The sequence below is a fragment of the Rhinocladiella mackenziei genome, assembly GCF_000835555.1.
Source record: "Rhinocladiella mackenziei CBS 650.93 unplaced genomic scaffold supercont1.3, whole genome shotgun sequence".
Classification (NCBI taxonomy): domain Eukaryota; kingdom Fungi; phylum Ascomycota; class Eurotiomycetes; order Chaetothyriales; family Herpotrichiellaceae; genus Rhinocladiella; species Rhinocladiella mackenziei.
In genome coordinates, this window is record NW_013550602.1 from 171,576 (window position 1) to 186,886 (window position 15,311).

The window sequence follows — 15,311 nt, forward strand, 5'->3', positions numbered from 1 at the left end:
ATTTGCGGTGGAGCCACCGTGGTTTATCACGGCCATTTTAGTCGTCATCGAGAATCAGCTTGGTGATCTTCCCCACTGCAATCGTCTGCCCCTGATCGCGTAGCGTGAAGCGACCTAGTTGGGGATAATCCTCAAACCGCTCGACACAGATCTTGCCTCCCCCGCTGGTCACTTGCAGTCTGGCGATGATGTTCTGCCCCTTGGCGGCGAACGGAGGCGGCTTCTTGCTCTTACGCCCGGTCCTCGGTTCGAGCTTGTGCAAGAGGGCCGCAAACGTGACTTCTTCCGTGGCAGCATGGACGTGGAGCACACAGTCGAAGCCCGCGGACAGAATGGACTTGAGTTCCACAATGTTGATCTGTGCTTCGAATTCCTTGACGCAGTGGACGAGGCGTTTTGGCGAGCAGAGCACGAACCCCGGCATGATGTCTTCTTCTTCAATGCCTCGCAGCCGCATTCGCACTTGATCTCCACAGGTCGCGTAGGGGACTTCATCTTCGGTTTCGCCGTACAGGGCGGCGATGCCGATTTCTTCACGGTTGGGCATCATGATCAGGGTCGAGGTTTTCTGGACAACGCCGGCTTCGATGCGACCTTCGATCATGGTGCCCATGTCGCGGTACTTGGCGCCGATGGGCATCATGAAGGGGGCGTTGAGGTTTCACTGGATCTTGGCCATGCCGTCGAGGAATTCGAGGAGGGAGGGGCCGGTATACCAGTTCGCGACGCTGGAGGGGATGCGGTCCCTGACGTTGATGCCTGTTTGTGCTGAGATGGGCATGAATGTCGAGTCCAGGCCGATTCGCTTCTTGAGGTACGGCTTCAACTTGCCGACAATGTCATCGTAGCGTTCTTTGCTCCATCCGACGGTGGGGTCGTCCATTTTATTGACCACCACCACGAGCTCCTTGGCTCCGGTGGTTTTGATCAGCATGGCGTGTTCTTGGGTCTGGCCGCCCTTTTCGAATCCGGTTTCGAACTCGCCTTTCCGGGCAGAGATGACGAGGATGGCCACATCGGCTTGAGCGGCGCCGCTGAGCATGCTGGGCACGTAGGTCTTGTGGCCTGGTGCGTCCAGGATGGTGTATCTCCGCTTGTCAGTCTCGAAGAAGCCGCGGCCGACTTCGACGGTCTTGCCCTTTGCCCTTTCTTCCTTGTTGAGGTCCAGAATCCAGGAGATGTGCCATGTCTCGCGGCCTGCGTCTTTGGCGTCACGCTTGTATTTCTCCAAGGTCCGCTCGTCGACCATGCCAGTTTGGATTAGCACTTGACCCCCGAGTGTAGATTTACCGGCATCGACGTGGCCGATGAAGATGATGTTGACGTGCTCTTTGCCGTACATCTTTTCCAGGACAGATTGGTCGACATCGGCGGTTTGTGCCGCCGCAACTTCTTCCGCATTTCGTTGCTTCTTCGCTTCCGCTGGTGTAGGGGACGACTTTCCTGACGATGGAGCGGGGGATGTCTTGCCCGTCACTTTCTCTCCTGTCTTCTCAACTGCTTTGGCGGCTGTGACTTTTGATCCGGCTTCTGCCTTGGAAGAGCCTGGCTCGTCCTTCGTAGTTGGAGAGGCAGGTTTCTTAGGCGAGGCGGAGGCCGATGTAGGGACACCAATCGACAAGACCTTAGCCTTCGGAGGTGCAGCAGCAGCAGCAGCAGGCTGTGGTTTCGGAGCAGACGCAGCAGGGGTTGTCTCAACTCGAGCGGCCGGCGCTGGAGCCTGTTGGGATGTGGGTGCAGACGCTGATTGCGTGTCTGATCTCTTCGCAATGCTTATGGGAGCACCTTGTCTGGGTTGAAATGCTCCAGGCGACTGATTGTAGGCAGCAAATTGACCGCTGTTATACCCTTGATTGTAGTTCTGCTGTTGATCCTGGCCATATTGGTTGTACTGTTGTTGGCCGTACTGTGGGTATTGGTTATAGCCCTGCTGTTGGCCGTAGCCGTAGTTCTGATACCCATTCTGCTGGTATTGCTGTCCTGGTTGGAAGGAGGCAGCGCCAGGCTGGAATGAGTTGGCCCAGGCCTGAAGGTGTTGGCGTTTATGTTGATGTTTTGTGTCCGTCTGGACAGGTCCTCCTCCTGGTTCGCCGCATCTTCCCATGAATCGAAGTTGCCTGCCATACTGGAAAAGAGGCCAGACGGTGTTTCAGCGTGACAACGAGTCTGTTGAGGGATCTGTTGAAGAGGGAAATGAGTCAATGAGAGACAGAGAGCAGGAACGGAGACTGGAGCGGAGGGCGGAAGGCGGAGGGCAGAGGGCAGCATTGGGCATCTTGGAGGGGCAACTTTTCGGGCGCAGAAATCTATCCTTGGCAAGGCTGGATGAACGAGGCTGGATGAACGAGGCTGAATCAACAAGGCTACTTTGAACTTATGGGTGACTTACAGCCCACAGCGAAGACGAGCCAGCGTCTAGGCAGCAATTCAATTCATTCCTTCCTTCACAGGCATGGGTGTTCTGAAGCAGTCACAAACCGTCACGGTCTGGATGTATACGCCGATCATACATTCCTAAGGAGAGATTACGATGATTGTTGTTGTCGTGAAGGCTATCGAACTATCTCATGCGATCCCCGAATGAGTGAAAGGTAAGTTCAGTACAGCTCGAGTGCGTCTTCCTCCTCATCAAGCGCCTTCCTCCGTATCAGAGACGCCTTTGTGCCTCATCTTCAGAAAGTGCTTGTTGATACGGAGTTCTTTCACTTTATTATATCAAAGTACTTGACTCAAAACATCACGAAGCCACTTCTACCTGAGCTTTCTCCTCATCTCACTCAATCCAGCCATCTACACCATCCCTCTCACCTCGCTGTTCAACAATGGCCGCGCAAGCTGCAAATACCCCTCAACGAACGTATACGGGGCTGCATCCTTCCTGATACGCGTATCCTCCTCCTCGACGTTCAGCGCATTGAAACGCGACACCATGGCCGCGTCCGTCGCACCCACCCCTCCTGGTTGCTCCACGTCGTACGGCTGCAGCCACCGCCAGAGCCCCTTCTTCCCGGACACGGGTATGCGCACGGGCGGTACATCGTCGGGGAGTTGTGCGGCCAACGAGTCGACATCGAGCGGGCGATCGGCGTCATACGCGTGGGGCACGTCGCGGGAGAGCAGCAGCGGGCCGAGGCGGAAGAACGCGGTCATGCGGGTCATGGCACGCTGGATAGACCAGGGAGGCAGCTGGAGGGCTTTGACAGGCAGGATTGGGGAGTAGGCGTGGACGGGCGCGTACGGGTCGATCAGGAGGGTTGCGATGCGAGATTGGGCAGTGCGCGCGGCCGTGTAAGAGGGGAAGGGGGTGGTGGAGATAGTCTCGTCGGAGTTTAGGGCCTCGAATGACCCGTCGCTGCGTGTGACTGGGTTGACATAAGTGGGGGAGAGGGTGGGAAAGCGGGCGGCGGTGATGTCGAGGACGTCGCCGGCGGGGGCAGCCGGGTCGGGGAAGTAGGTGTAGAGGGTGGACCAGTCTGTCCGGCCGGGGTTGACGTCGGGCGTGTGGTCCTGCGTGATATTGTTGGACCGGAAGTAACCGAGGACGCCGTCGAAGGGGCGGTCGGCGTCGCCGATTTTGAGTGGGAAGTTGTAGGAGAGGAGATCGCCCGCTTCGTCGGTGGGGCGGTTGCCGAGTGTGTTTTGGGCGGTGAGCGGGGGGATGGCAAGCTCGAGGGACCAGCCGACGTTGACGAGCGCGAGGGGCTTGCCGACGATGGAGTTGGCGTATTCGGAGTAATCGGACGGTGGGTACGGCATGGTTTTGATGGCCGAGTTGATCATGTACGAGAAGGAGAGGAGGAATTCGGCGTCGCGCATCCGTGAGATGAGTTCGTCAAGCTGGGGGCTCCCTGTGTCGACGGTGGAAGGGGGGTCGAAGGGGAGCCATTTGCTGCCGACGTTTGTGCCTTCTGGCCCGCCGATGCGCACCTCGAGGTAGAAACGGCCATCGGGACGGAAGAACTGGAGACCCAGGTTTTGGTAGTTAATGACGATCCAGCCGAAGATGGGCGATTCCTGGGCATCGAGGTCGGTCTCTTTCCAGTGAGGAAAGTCCGCGATCGGGGTTAGGAACGTTGCGTTGATGCGCGCGTCCTGATTAATGGCCGGGGGAATCTGCATGAATCGGCTTAGTGGCCAGTCGCCGTCCGATTGAACGGGCTCTGGATACACCGTGTTGATGGTCCCGTCGAGGATGTCTGGCATTAGGAAGTCACTCAGGCACGGGTGCACAGACGGGGGTGGGAGCTCGGGAACGCGCAGTTTGGGTTTCGGGGGTGGCAACGCAATCGCCTGTCCAAACTTGTCGACGATATTGAGCTGCAGGGGTTAGCGAGATCCCTCGATTGGGGAGGCTGTGGTACCTTGACGAGCATGAGTTGACCGTGTCTGACACCTTTGAAGGGCACCTGGGGGTATGTTTCCGTGGCAAAGTTCAGCAGGTTGCCGTACGGGGTCAGATCACTATCCAATTAGCACCGAACGCTCTTTGCTTGGGAGACATACCTCTCGGTGTTGATGAGCCCGATCTTCTGAACATCCTCGAAGCCGATGGGACGAGACACGCTCACGGCCTCACGCAGGCCCGTCGTGGTCCTGCCTTGGCGCGTCATGGTCGGCTTGACGTGTGTGCCCAAGGATCTCGTGAGAAGATGGTGGGCGATGCCGGTCAGAGGGCACGAAATGAACTTGAATTTGCCAATGTGGTCTTTGATCACCTGGATTTCTTCTTCGGTCAGGTCCATGTCGGGGTCATTGCTGTCCAGAACACTCGCCACCGCGGACTGCAAGGAAAAGATGGGCTGGGGGAGAATCATCACCCTGCCGCTGATGTATCTGAAATCGCGCTGATTCTCGTCGTTCTCCGCCAGTAGCTCACTCACGCCATAGCGGACGAGCGAGTGCGGCAGTCCTACAGGACTGGGCCGAACATCCACGGTCCACTTTGATCGGTCGATGTGGTAGTATATCGCCTCCCATTCCACAAACAGCGGCGAGAACGGGTTCGTGTTTCCCCAATCTTGGAAGCCTTTCTCGTAGATCGGGTCTAGGTTATTGGACGACCTGATCTTGCTGAGACACACCCCCAGAATCTTTTCTGCCGTCGATTTGATTGCGGCGGGCAGAGGATTGGCCGCATTCCCAAAAATTCGCCCTCGGACATTCGTTTCGTCCGATTTGAATTGACTGTCCAACCGCACCTGAAGACGGTCCATGAAATCTGCCGGCCACCCGGAATCCACACCGGCCACGCATATCGTGGGCTCCTTGCGAGTATAAAACGACGGCAGCTTTGTCCTCTTGTACAGGCTGTCGTTGGCCTCGCCGGTCGAGCCACCAGACAGTTCGGCAATTCGGGCCCGCAGGCTGGCCAGGAGGGGTTCAAGCCCGTGTGCTGTCCCGGAAATATCGGCTTGCAAGGCCTGGACGCGCTGCTTGAATTCCGCTTCTTTGCTCTCGTTGATGTTGCTCTTGTCACTGACGTATTTCCACCATTCCGAGAACAGGTCCCATCTTCGCTGCTTCAGCTTCCGCTCAGCGGCATCGAGGATGCTTTGTTTCTCGTTGAGCTCGGCCAAGTCCGTCACCTGCTCGTCTGTCGCCTCCTTCGGAGGTTGTGCTGTCGTCGTTTTCTCAGCAAAGTCCCACTGGTGTCCAGAAAAAGTTGAACCTGCAAAATGGCCTTCGTACAGGTTCAGGTCTTGCGCCTTGACGCGCTCGTTGTAGGAATCGTCGGCGGCGTACAACAGATCCGCAATGTTGAGGATGTAGCTCGCAGCTTCTCCCGCGCCGTCGCCGATGATGATGTCGATGTGCTCCTTCTCGTGGGCGCGCAGGAAAGTGATGATCCCGTCCAGCGGCGTCAGTCCGGCTGACAAGGGCTCCATGGTAAAATCTTTGGTGAATTTGGCCGCTGCCTCCTCGGCCATGCTTTTGGTCGCGTACTTGGCAGGATCCATGCTGTATTTCACCGAGTACACCGAGCCATGCAATAGTGCTCTCGTAGGCAACTCGCTCGCTAGGATTTCTTGGATGTGTGCCTTTTCTTCGTCAGACACGTCTCCGAGCTTGTCTAGATCCAGACCCAGCTTGAGATTGCTTAAGCTGACACTGAGCGGGAGGTTCTCTGGCCGAGTCGCCAACGGATCGTTTTGAGACAACGAATGCCAGCCAATGACAAAGTAGTCTGCCTCGGCCGAAACCAAGTGCTTGGTCTCTCCGTCTCCCGCCAGATATGCAAATGAGTCCACCAGGGAGAAGGCACTTGCATTGTGGGGAACATAGTCTGTACCGATTAGAACCGCACATGAACTTTCTCTCGTTCTTACCTGGGAAGAGAGGGTTTGATGACCCCAGCACAGTCAAATCAATAAAATTGGGGCTATTGGTAGAGCTTTCTTGCTCATTCCAGGCCGAGTTTCCGCTCCCCCAGCCGGAATACTGATGCCTCTGTCCGATAAATACTTCGGCCTGGGCCTCCAAAATTCTATCCTGATCCCCGGTTGGGTCATCGGCAACGAAGGGAGTGGTGTCCACTTCGAGATCGACACTGTCCGGAATGTCTTGGACTTTGCGTTTGCGGTTGCTCTCTATGATCCAGGTTTGGAACTCGGGAAGGACGGTCCCGTCGTCGCTCTCCTGACTTGCCAGTCTCCGCACGATCAACCAACGATTGGGAACCACAGGAAAGGACGGACTGCTGCTGTCGGGCTGCTCCTCGTCGGGGGGCGTGTCCGGGACATTGTCACCCGAGATTTTCCCGCTGCGATAGCACCGCGGGAGGCTCCAGTGGAGGTAGACGCCGACGCGATTGAGTCGGAGTTCGGGTGGATTGGCTCCAATGTCTGTGAGTCGGGGATTCTTGTCGGCCGGTTGGGTTAGATGGAAGTCGACGTGGTCTACCAAGTCGTGCCTCATCAACGCCTCATCGAGTCGAAGACCGACATAATTTGGTTGTGTTATAGGACCGATCCTGGAAGTCTTGTCGGTATTACAGAGGTCAGGGGCCAGGACAAAGGCAGTCAAGTCGACGGGAAGGGCAACGTTCTCGATACCCGTCGCCATGATGAGGGAATGGATATCAGAGCAGTCTTAGGAGTCAACGTCGGTCTTCTGCATCAACGTTGTTTCCTCTGCCCAATTCCTCAAAGTCGATGTTCGTCGGGTGGAGAACTTTCTGTAGAATCCAAAACATCTACAGCCCAAATCGGAGATTCCGTCAAGGCACCGGGATAACTGGGCGTGCTGCTTCCGCCCAGCTGCCCCAGCCTGTTTGCAGCTTGAGGGTTGGTGTTATTAGCGGTGGTGGCTTGTGACATTCTGCCTCAGGCCAAGATAGGATAGCATGTGGTAATCTAACTGGCTGTCATTTCAAACCACAGATTAAAATTTTAATTTTACATCAAAATACCAAACGGCTGGTATTAGTGGTAATTTCAAGTTTTCAGGTTTTCATAATTTACCAGGCAGTGCCTTGTACCTGCTAGGTATTCAATAATTTGGCAATTTCTGAATGCAGCTAATACAGAATTCGAATATTATTTCCATCTTGTACCGTACTGCATTGTCACCTTCACTGAATCATTCCAAATGTTACAGAAGTGCACGAGGTATAGAAACCCGTCATTAGAATAGCTGTACCAAAAGTCTGGTATGTCGGTCATTTCATCTCATCATCTCAAAGACTCAAAACCAAATCACACCGCGAAGAGAGGCGCTAAGGGCCCAAGGTTTCACGACAGTGCAAATGGATGCACCATTTTGACAAGGAACATGCGGTGAAGTCATGCAACAAACAGTGCTCTGTCTCAGCTTTTCTGCAGCAGAGCTCTCTAGCTCCCGCCAAGTACCTATGGTGCTACAGTGTGTAGCAGACGTATGCGGGTCAGCTGGCATAGGGCTGTAGAGGGGGTAACCAGGCTTGGCGCTTACATCTCGTATTCGTAGATGGCGACCGAGAAACCTTGGTCCTACGCCTATGTAGGCATCAACAGGGGCTCGGTCGGCGCCAGCGTCTATCTGCAGACCTCTAGACAGGGATATCAGAAGATGGCACGATGTATCAGCCTTCAGCCGCAACGGTTTGGCATTGAGGACAATATCCGGCTGGGTGATTTGGAAGTGATGCTCTGCCCCCCTCTCTTTCCTCCCCCCCGATACCTCCTGGCAATAGCTCGAGCTCAAGCTTGAGCTGAAGCTCTCCTGTGCCTCCCTTGTGCCTACTCAGACTCCATGTGTGGGGCATGGGCATACACAGACTGTCGACACATACCGAGTACACAGTAGTGTGATACTGGACGGGCTCGTCTTGGGCCATCGCGTTGACGGAAACAGAGAGCTTGTCCGGTCACCAGTAAGGTATGCTGCTCGGTCCGACGCCCGCCCTTTTCACCTTCGACTGCGTGTTGGAACAATCGCTGGGCGTTGATATCGCCGTCGTCCGTGACCACCCCTTCCGAGGTCGGGCTTCCCTTCGACTGATCAAACACCACCAATCCCCAAATCCAAGAACCCACGTCTACGAGTTGGCGTAGGGTAGGGTGTCGGTTGAGGCCTCTCAGCGTTCTTCATCATGGCGGATAATGATGTTGATCTTTCTGACTGGACCGACTTCTTCCACAACAGCCAGCTCTTCGAACCAAATGACATCCCAACCGAAGACAACAACAGCTCAACGTGCGTGTTGAACAAACTGGGCGGACTCGCTTTCTCGTCGGCAAAGGTTCCACAAGAGTTCCGCGGCGATGCCTACGCCGGGGACGAACCTTTCGAGATATTGGGCCTCGACCAGGCAGCTTCCTCATCCCATGCGCTTCAAGATGTCCTCAACACTTTCGGTGTCAATCCAGACGATTGGATCACCGAGGTCACTCCACCCGATGAAGATGATCCCGACGAACCAGACGAACCAGAAATCCCCGTGGACGTAATGGAGCCCCTTCGCCTCATGATCAGAAAGCTCCGCGACGCGGCTGGAATTTCTGCCGAGATCGAACGGGAAAACCGGAATGGCCTGTGGATAGTCCCGGAACAAGAAAACGCACTGGCGGTGAGCAATTTCTCCTTCATCGTTATCTTCGTCTGAAACCATCGTCAGTTGGGGACCGCGGCATGGCTCCAATTCATTTGTTGTGCGCCCACGCTGACCTGTAGTAGATCACGGTTGGGCTGATGTTCAAAATCAATCTCGACCAAGTGGTGGATTTCGGAAATGATATAATCGACAAGCTGAACGATCTATTCGGTCTCGGTCTGAAGATTGGCCAGTTGAGCTTCAGCGAGGTGGGGGATTTGAAAATTCGCATCAAGAGCAGAACCGTCATCTCGAAGACCGAGGATGACGATGGAGAGACAGTCTGGGAAGAACCTTATACTCTGTACGAGTTCCTTTTCCAGTTCCCTCTATTTGGACTGTTCCTCAACTTCCGCGTATCGTATGTGGGCGAGTTCGAGTTTTCCGTTTCCGAGAATCCAAACGACCCTCGGTCCATGTTCGAGAAGATTGCAAGTCTCATTAAGCAACCGCCGTCTGCAGACGACGCAGATCCCACCACGGACGACCAGGGCTTCTCCATCACGCCTAAGCTGTGGAACCTGACGGTGACGAAAACTGAGTCCGCCGTGGAATGGAGCATAGCGTTCCTAGTCAAACTCAAGATGAGCGCCGAATGGGACACCCTAACAATAGCCTTGACGTACGACAGTGGTATAGGGACGTTTACCGGCCGCCTGCTTTTCAAAGACATGTTTAGTGAACCATCGCTGGACGTCGAGTTCGACGAGATATGGGACGTTCCGACCGATTTCTACGCTGACATGAAAGATCGATTCGACTTCCGCAGCATTCCACAGTTCACCCCGCTTCCGGACTCCTTTCCCACCAATTTGACCGAGGCTTTCTTTGAGTATACCAAGGGGTCTCAGCCAGAGTTGCTCATGTCTGCCACGCTGAACTCCGACGGCGCTCTTGACGACCCGCCTGCCGGCGAGGACGATGTTCCGTTCCCTTTTGAGTGGACAACCATCTCGCTCTACTTTGTAAAATCTGGCTCGAATGTCGAGATGGAGATGTTCACTCAATTCCAGCTCAATCCACCGGACGACAGGTTTGAAACTGGCCTTATTGACCTCCGGTTCCGCTATGCCGGCGCCTTGTGGGAGCTCGCCGGCCACGCAGAGAACATCCAAATTGGCTCGATCGCTGCGTGGTTTGATCCGAACCTACAGAGCGAGGTCATGGACATCGTGGGAAAGCTTAAGATCGTCTCTGTCGACCTTAACTACACGTTCGATAAGTCGGGCTCGAAGCAGAAGGCTTCCGCATTCACGTTTGCGGGACTTATCGAAATGGGAGAACTCCAACTCTCTCTGCTGTACCAGTATCGAAAGAACACTGGCGGTGCTGCCCCAGCTAGGAGGCTCTTAACGGGCAACGAAAAGAAAATGGGGCCCGTTGTGCGAGCAGCGGCCAGTGAATCCACCTTTTGGCTCTTCGAGGCGATCTTAGATACTCCACAGCCAGGAACGACGTTGGCTGATATTGCTGAGTCGATCGTCGAAGGAGCAGCGACAGAACTCCCCCCCTTTGTTGGCAAGATCCAGGTCAAGAGCGACGATGCCGGGGCAGAGCTGATTAACCTGCGGGTCCAAAAGTCTAGCCATGCTGGGGTTCAGAGGGCTGTGTTTGTCCTAAACGTGAACATCGCCACCGTGGAGTTCACTTTTGCCCAGGTGTCGTCGAAAATTGGCACGACCAAGGCGACCAAGAGATTGCTGCGGGTGGCCGTCGAGAAGATCCCGTTGCTCAGCGACTTGCCGGTCGTCAAAGAACTGCCACAGCCGTTCGACGAACTCCAATACATGTGGTCCCAGACCGCCGGGCTTGCACGGACGGAAGTGGAAGCGCTGAACCAGAACCTTGGAGACGAGAACCGATTGATGTTCAAGGCTACCACACAATCCTCCGCCGACCCGACATCTGCCAAGGATCCCGTCGTATTGGCCGAAGGACACCACTTTGTCGTGGTCAACGACGGGCGGGCTATCCTGGACCACGTATTCAAGCTGAAGAAGAACGAGAGCTCGACTGCCGTAGTCCGGACACTGCGGGCTGGTGGTCCCACTCCCGCGGCCAATCTCGAAACGTCGGACGGAGAATCCAAACCGTCAAAGGGCGCTCTGAGCAAAAAGACGAAATTCCTTAGCATCAGCGGCGTCACCATCCAATACAAGGAGGAAAGTCTCTGGATAATCGTTGACGCTACTGTGGTACTGGGCCCGCTCGAGTTCTCCCTCCTTGGCTTTGGCATCGGGCTGGATTTCAGCGGCATCACCCTCAACCAGCTCGACCTCACGAGTCTCGACCCGCAGGTGAAGCTTCGCGGCATGGCTGCTTCGTTCGACAAGCCACCAATCCTCATTGCCGGCATCTTCGAAATGGACGAGAGAGAGGCCAATGGCCAGCACGTCAAGTCTTACCGTGGCGGTGTGGGCTTGACGATTCCCCCGTACATGTTCGTTGCCGTTGGCGAATACGCCGAGGTTGTGGAAGGCGCCGAAATGTACAAGTCCGTCTTCATCTACGCCAAACTGGACGGCCCCCTGATCGACTTTCAATTTGCGATTCTGCGCGGTGTCCGAATTGGATTCGGGTACAATTCGCTCATCCGGTCTCCTTCTGTCCGCGACATTCACAGGTTTCCTCTGATTAGTGACAACGGAGTCGGTGGAACTGGAAATGTAAGACTCTTTGATACTTCTGTCTGACATCTGCTGACATTCCAGAACCCCATGCAAATTCTGGAAAACATGCGAGGAGGCGACAACCCGTGGATACAGCTCAAAAACGAGAGTTACTGGCTCGCCTTTGGACTGACCATCAGCTCGTTCAACATTGTCAACTGCACCGCTGTTGCCCTCGTCTCCTTCCGGGCCAACGGAGTCATTTTCAGCATCTTTGGTGATATTATTTGCACCCTGCCACCGAATGTGAATGCCGGCGCTTCCTTCAAACTGTTCTACGTCGAGATTCTCATGAGCGCAGAGCTGAATTTCGTCGAAGACTACTTCAAGGTGCAAGCCGCTCTGGCCCCGTCGTCCTTCCTCCTCGTTCCCATGGCTCGGCTCCGTGGCGGGTTTGCCTTGTACACCTTCTTCGGTCGGAATCCACACGCCGGCGACTGGGTGTTCTCCCTGGGCGGATACCACCGGAAATTCTCTGTCCCGGGTCATTATCCCCGGCCGGAACGACTGGGCCTGGAATTTTCAATCGGGATCATCAGTATCGAAGGCAAGGGGTACTTTGCCCTCACGCCCAAAGCCGTCATGGCGGGAGCATTCATCCACTGCGAGCTCCACGTGGGCCCTGTATATGCGTATCTGGACGCGGCATTCGACGGTGAGAAGCCCCAACGCGGGTCGAAACACACATGCTAACGTCTTCTAGCGTTGGTTCAGTTCGAACCAGTGCACTACTGGGTGGACATGCACATCGAAGTCGGTGTGGAGTGTCGCATTCCACTACTCTTCGTCACGATCCACATATCGATCTCGATCGGAGCCGAGCTCCACATCGAAGGGCCCGAATTTGGAGGGGTCGCCCAGTAGGTTCTGCAGAATGAGAAAGCGTCCCTCGCTAACCCTCGCAGTGTCGATTTCTGGTTCTTCTCCTTCGACATCGAGTTTGGCCGTACTCCACGCCTCCCTGACCCGCTCACGCTCGCGGAGTTCTACGAAGTGTGCGCCAAGGCCGGGCCGCCAGATGAAGCCAATGGGCGAACCGAGCCGCCGGAGGGTCTTATCCTGGAACTCAAGTTCAGCCTCGAGGACGGCAACTTCCCGATGCCGACGGAAGATACGAAGAAGGACGCGAATGGCAATCCTGTACCCGTGACCGACCCGACCAACACGGGCGCGGGGGCCAAGTGGTTCGTCAAGGGCGGCAGCTTCAAGTTCCGTGTGTCGTCGGTGTTCGCCCTCTCGGCGGCGCGCATCGAGACGCCTGAGAGTGGCAAGGACGAGTGGATCGAGGACGTCGGCTACGCGCATGACCTGCCTACTCAGGAGGGGTCCGGCGCGATGGAGGTGGTGGAGGGCATTGACGAGATCGAGTTGTTGTCCGCGCGCCCCATGCGCGTGTCCCGCGCGATCAGGGCGCCGCTGTACGTCGGGATCCGCGACGCCGATACCCCGGAACGCGTTACGACAGGGTGGAACGCGTTCTTTGTGATGCAGGAGATGCCGAAGCAGATGTGGCTCGACCCGGGCCAGGGAATTGACGCACTGTCCCGCGAGAAGGGAAGCATGCCGCTACGTATGGGGGTCCAATTCGAGGCGCCGGAGCCGGTGCTGGCGGTGTCGAAAATCCCCCCTTTTAATGCCACGGACATGTCCAAGTTCAATGTCGCGAGCAGGCCGCTGCCAGACCACGAGGCCGAGCAGGAGGTATTTCTGCCAGCGCCGCGGGACGACGCTGGCGCACCGGCGACGTGGCCTGCCACGCAGGACGCGTGGGCGGCGACGGGGCCCTTGTGGGAGAAGCCGTCGGAGGGCGAACCAGAGCCGTCAGAAGGGCTCGCGCGGGCGATGCTCACGGCGTGCATGAGCGCTCTCGCGTGGGACAAGCCGTCGCCGGAGACGCTCGCGCATGTAAACACGGAGGAGTATACACCTTGGGAGCTACCAGATGTGAAGTTTCCCGAGCGGTTGGTGACGGGGACGACGGTTGGGGACGGAGAGGTCAGGGACGGGTTTGCGAACTTTTATCTAGAGCTGCCGAGGGTGGTGGCGGTTTGAAGGTAGCGGCGGAGGAAGAGGACGTTTCCTTCGTCTACAATATTAGGGATTTTTTGAGAATTTTGATATGAGTACGACATGTCTAGTTATTGAGTCATGATTACATATGTTCAAACGTTCTTCCCTATATATGGATAGGTTGGAACAGGATTCCGCCGCATACGCCTCGCCTAGATGAACCCACCAATTCGGCAAAGCAATGCATTCACGCTCGTCCCTTGCTTCGTTGGCCCCTCTTCAAATTCCCGCCTTTGCTCTCCCCCGGCGGGGACTCAAAAGCGATACCAGCCCGCGGCCGTCCCTGCGGCCAAGGCGGCACACAGCCACCCCAGCGAGGCATATACGCTGAGGGCCCAGCCCTGCACCCAGGGGGCGTGGGACAAGTCACCATCCAGGACGGAGTTCCCGTTCAGGAAGCTGGCGTAGAGGCCGTTGTCGGGCTGCGACTGGACCAGGCCGAGGATGCCGAAGCACTGAGCGAGAAAGGTGGTCATGGCGGCGACGGCAGAGGAGCAGAGGAAGGCGCTGCGCAGGGTGGTGAAGGCGGCGCGGCGCCCGCCTCGGCCTTTGGTCTCGGTGGCTTCGCCGTTGGCGGAGACCGGGGCCGGACGGTGGCCGTAGGTGATGAAGCTGAGCAGGAAGAGCACCACGCACAGCACAAAGGCGAGGCAGGCGAAGGCCAGGGCGGCGATGATGAGGTTGCCGGCGTAGTGGATCTGCTCGCACATGCGGGCGTCGCCGTTGGTGGGGCCCGACGTGGTGCCCGTGTTGCTGGGGAGCTCGCACGACGTCTTGCCGCGTCCGTACGCGCGGTAGCGCTCGCAGCTGACCTCGAACGTCGTGTCCAGGCCGTCGCCGGCCGTGCCGGCGATTTCCTCGACCGTGCACACCGTGAACGGGCTGCGGTACAGCGTGTACAGCGGATTGTCCGGGTCCCAGTCAATGATTTGGAGGTTGGGCGGGAAGAAGTCCTGCTTGGCCCAGTCGCGGGACACAAACGCCGTGATGATGAAGGCCAGCGAGAGGGTGGCGAACGCGAGAGGGAGCGCGGCGGAGAGGGCGCGGAGGAGGCGCATGGTTGCTGGGCGGAGGGGAGGCGGGCGGAGGGCGGGTCTGGATCTGGGTCTGAGTCTGAAGGGACTGATCTGGGTTTGAAGGGACTGGGTCTAGGGAGATAAGAGCGAGAGAGACAGAAATGAGAGAAAGTAGAGGCGGCGGCGGCGGCGGCGGCGAGAGGTTGGTGATACACAAAGCTGAGGTTATTGCTGAAGGGGGGCATCCAGTCCCGGATCAAGCAGAATTAATGATCAACAAAGGCGAAGAACAAGACACGAAAAAGGGAGCGCGTTTCATGTCACGCTGCCAGGGCGACGGGTGCCAGGCCAAGGGGGGCAGCAGCCGACGAGCTGAAGCCAAGCTGCTTCTCGGTCACCTCTCACAGCTCCAGGCTTACGGCTCACGGCGTGCAGCTTCTAGTTCACATTTTCAACGTCACATATCACGCTATGCCGTGGCACCGT

The 15,311-nt window shown here is 56.6% G+C and overlaps 5 protein-coding genes across 5 annotated transcripts; 1 reads left to right on the top strand and 4 right to left on the bottom strand.

Moving 5' to 3' along the window:
* Positions 1-37: 37 nt before the first annotated feature.
* On the bottom strand, positions 38-640 carry Z518_03628 (uncharacterized protein; the record flags this gene model as incomplete). Its single annotated transcript, XM_013417338.1, has 1 exon — positions 38-640. One exon carries the CDS (start codon positions 638-640, stop codon positions 38-40), a length of 603 nt encoding a protein of 200 aa, XP_013272792.1.
* A 21-nt stretch (positions 641-661) lies between these two features.
* Positions 662-2,104, bottom strand: Z518_03629 (uncharacterized protein; the record flags this gene model as incomplete). Its single annotated transcript, XM_013417339.1, has 1 exon — positions 662-2,104. The coding sequence occupies one exon, from the start codon at positions 2,102-2,104 to the stop codon at positions 662-664; it is 1,443 nt and encodes a 480-aa protein (XP_013272793.1).
* A 686-nt stretch (positions 2,105-2,790) lies between these two features.
* Positions 2,791-7,062, bottom strand: Z518_03630 (uncharacterized protein; the record flags this gene model as incomplete). Its single annotated transcript, XM_013417340.1, has 4 exons — positions 2,791-4,317; positions 4,362-4,461; positions 4,504-6,283; positions 6,327-7,062. The coding sequence occupies 4 exons, from the start codon at positions 7,060-7,062 to the stop codon at positions 2,791-2,793; spliced, it is 4,143 nt and encodes a 1,380-aa protein (XP_013272794.1).
* Positions 7,063-8,569: 1,507 nt separating this feature from the next.
* Z518_03631 (uncharacterized protein) lies at positions 8,570-13,791 on the top strand (the record flags this gene model as incomplete). The annotated part of the gene is made up of 5 exons (XM_013417341.1): positions 8,570-9,046; positions 9,154-11,736; positions 11,782-12,394; positions 12,443-12,599; positions 12,645-13,791. The coding sequence occupies 5 exons, from the start codon at positions 8,570-8,572 to the stop codon at positions 13,789-13,791; spliced, it is 4,977 nt and encodes a 1,658-aa protein (XP_013272795.1).
* Positions 13,792-14,063: 272 nt separating this feature from the next.
* Positions 14,064-14,867, bottom strand: Z518_03632 (uncharacterized protein; the record flags this gene model as incomplete). Its single annotated transcript, XM_013417342.1, has 1 exon — positions 14,064-14,867. One exon carries the CDS (start codon positions 14,865-14,867, stop codon positions 14,064-14,066), a length of 804 nt encoding a protein of 267 aa, XP_013272796.1.
* Positions 14,868-15,311: the final 444 nt, after the last annotated feature.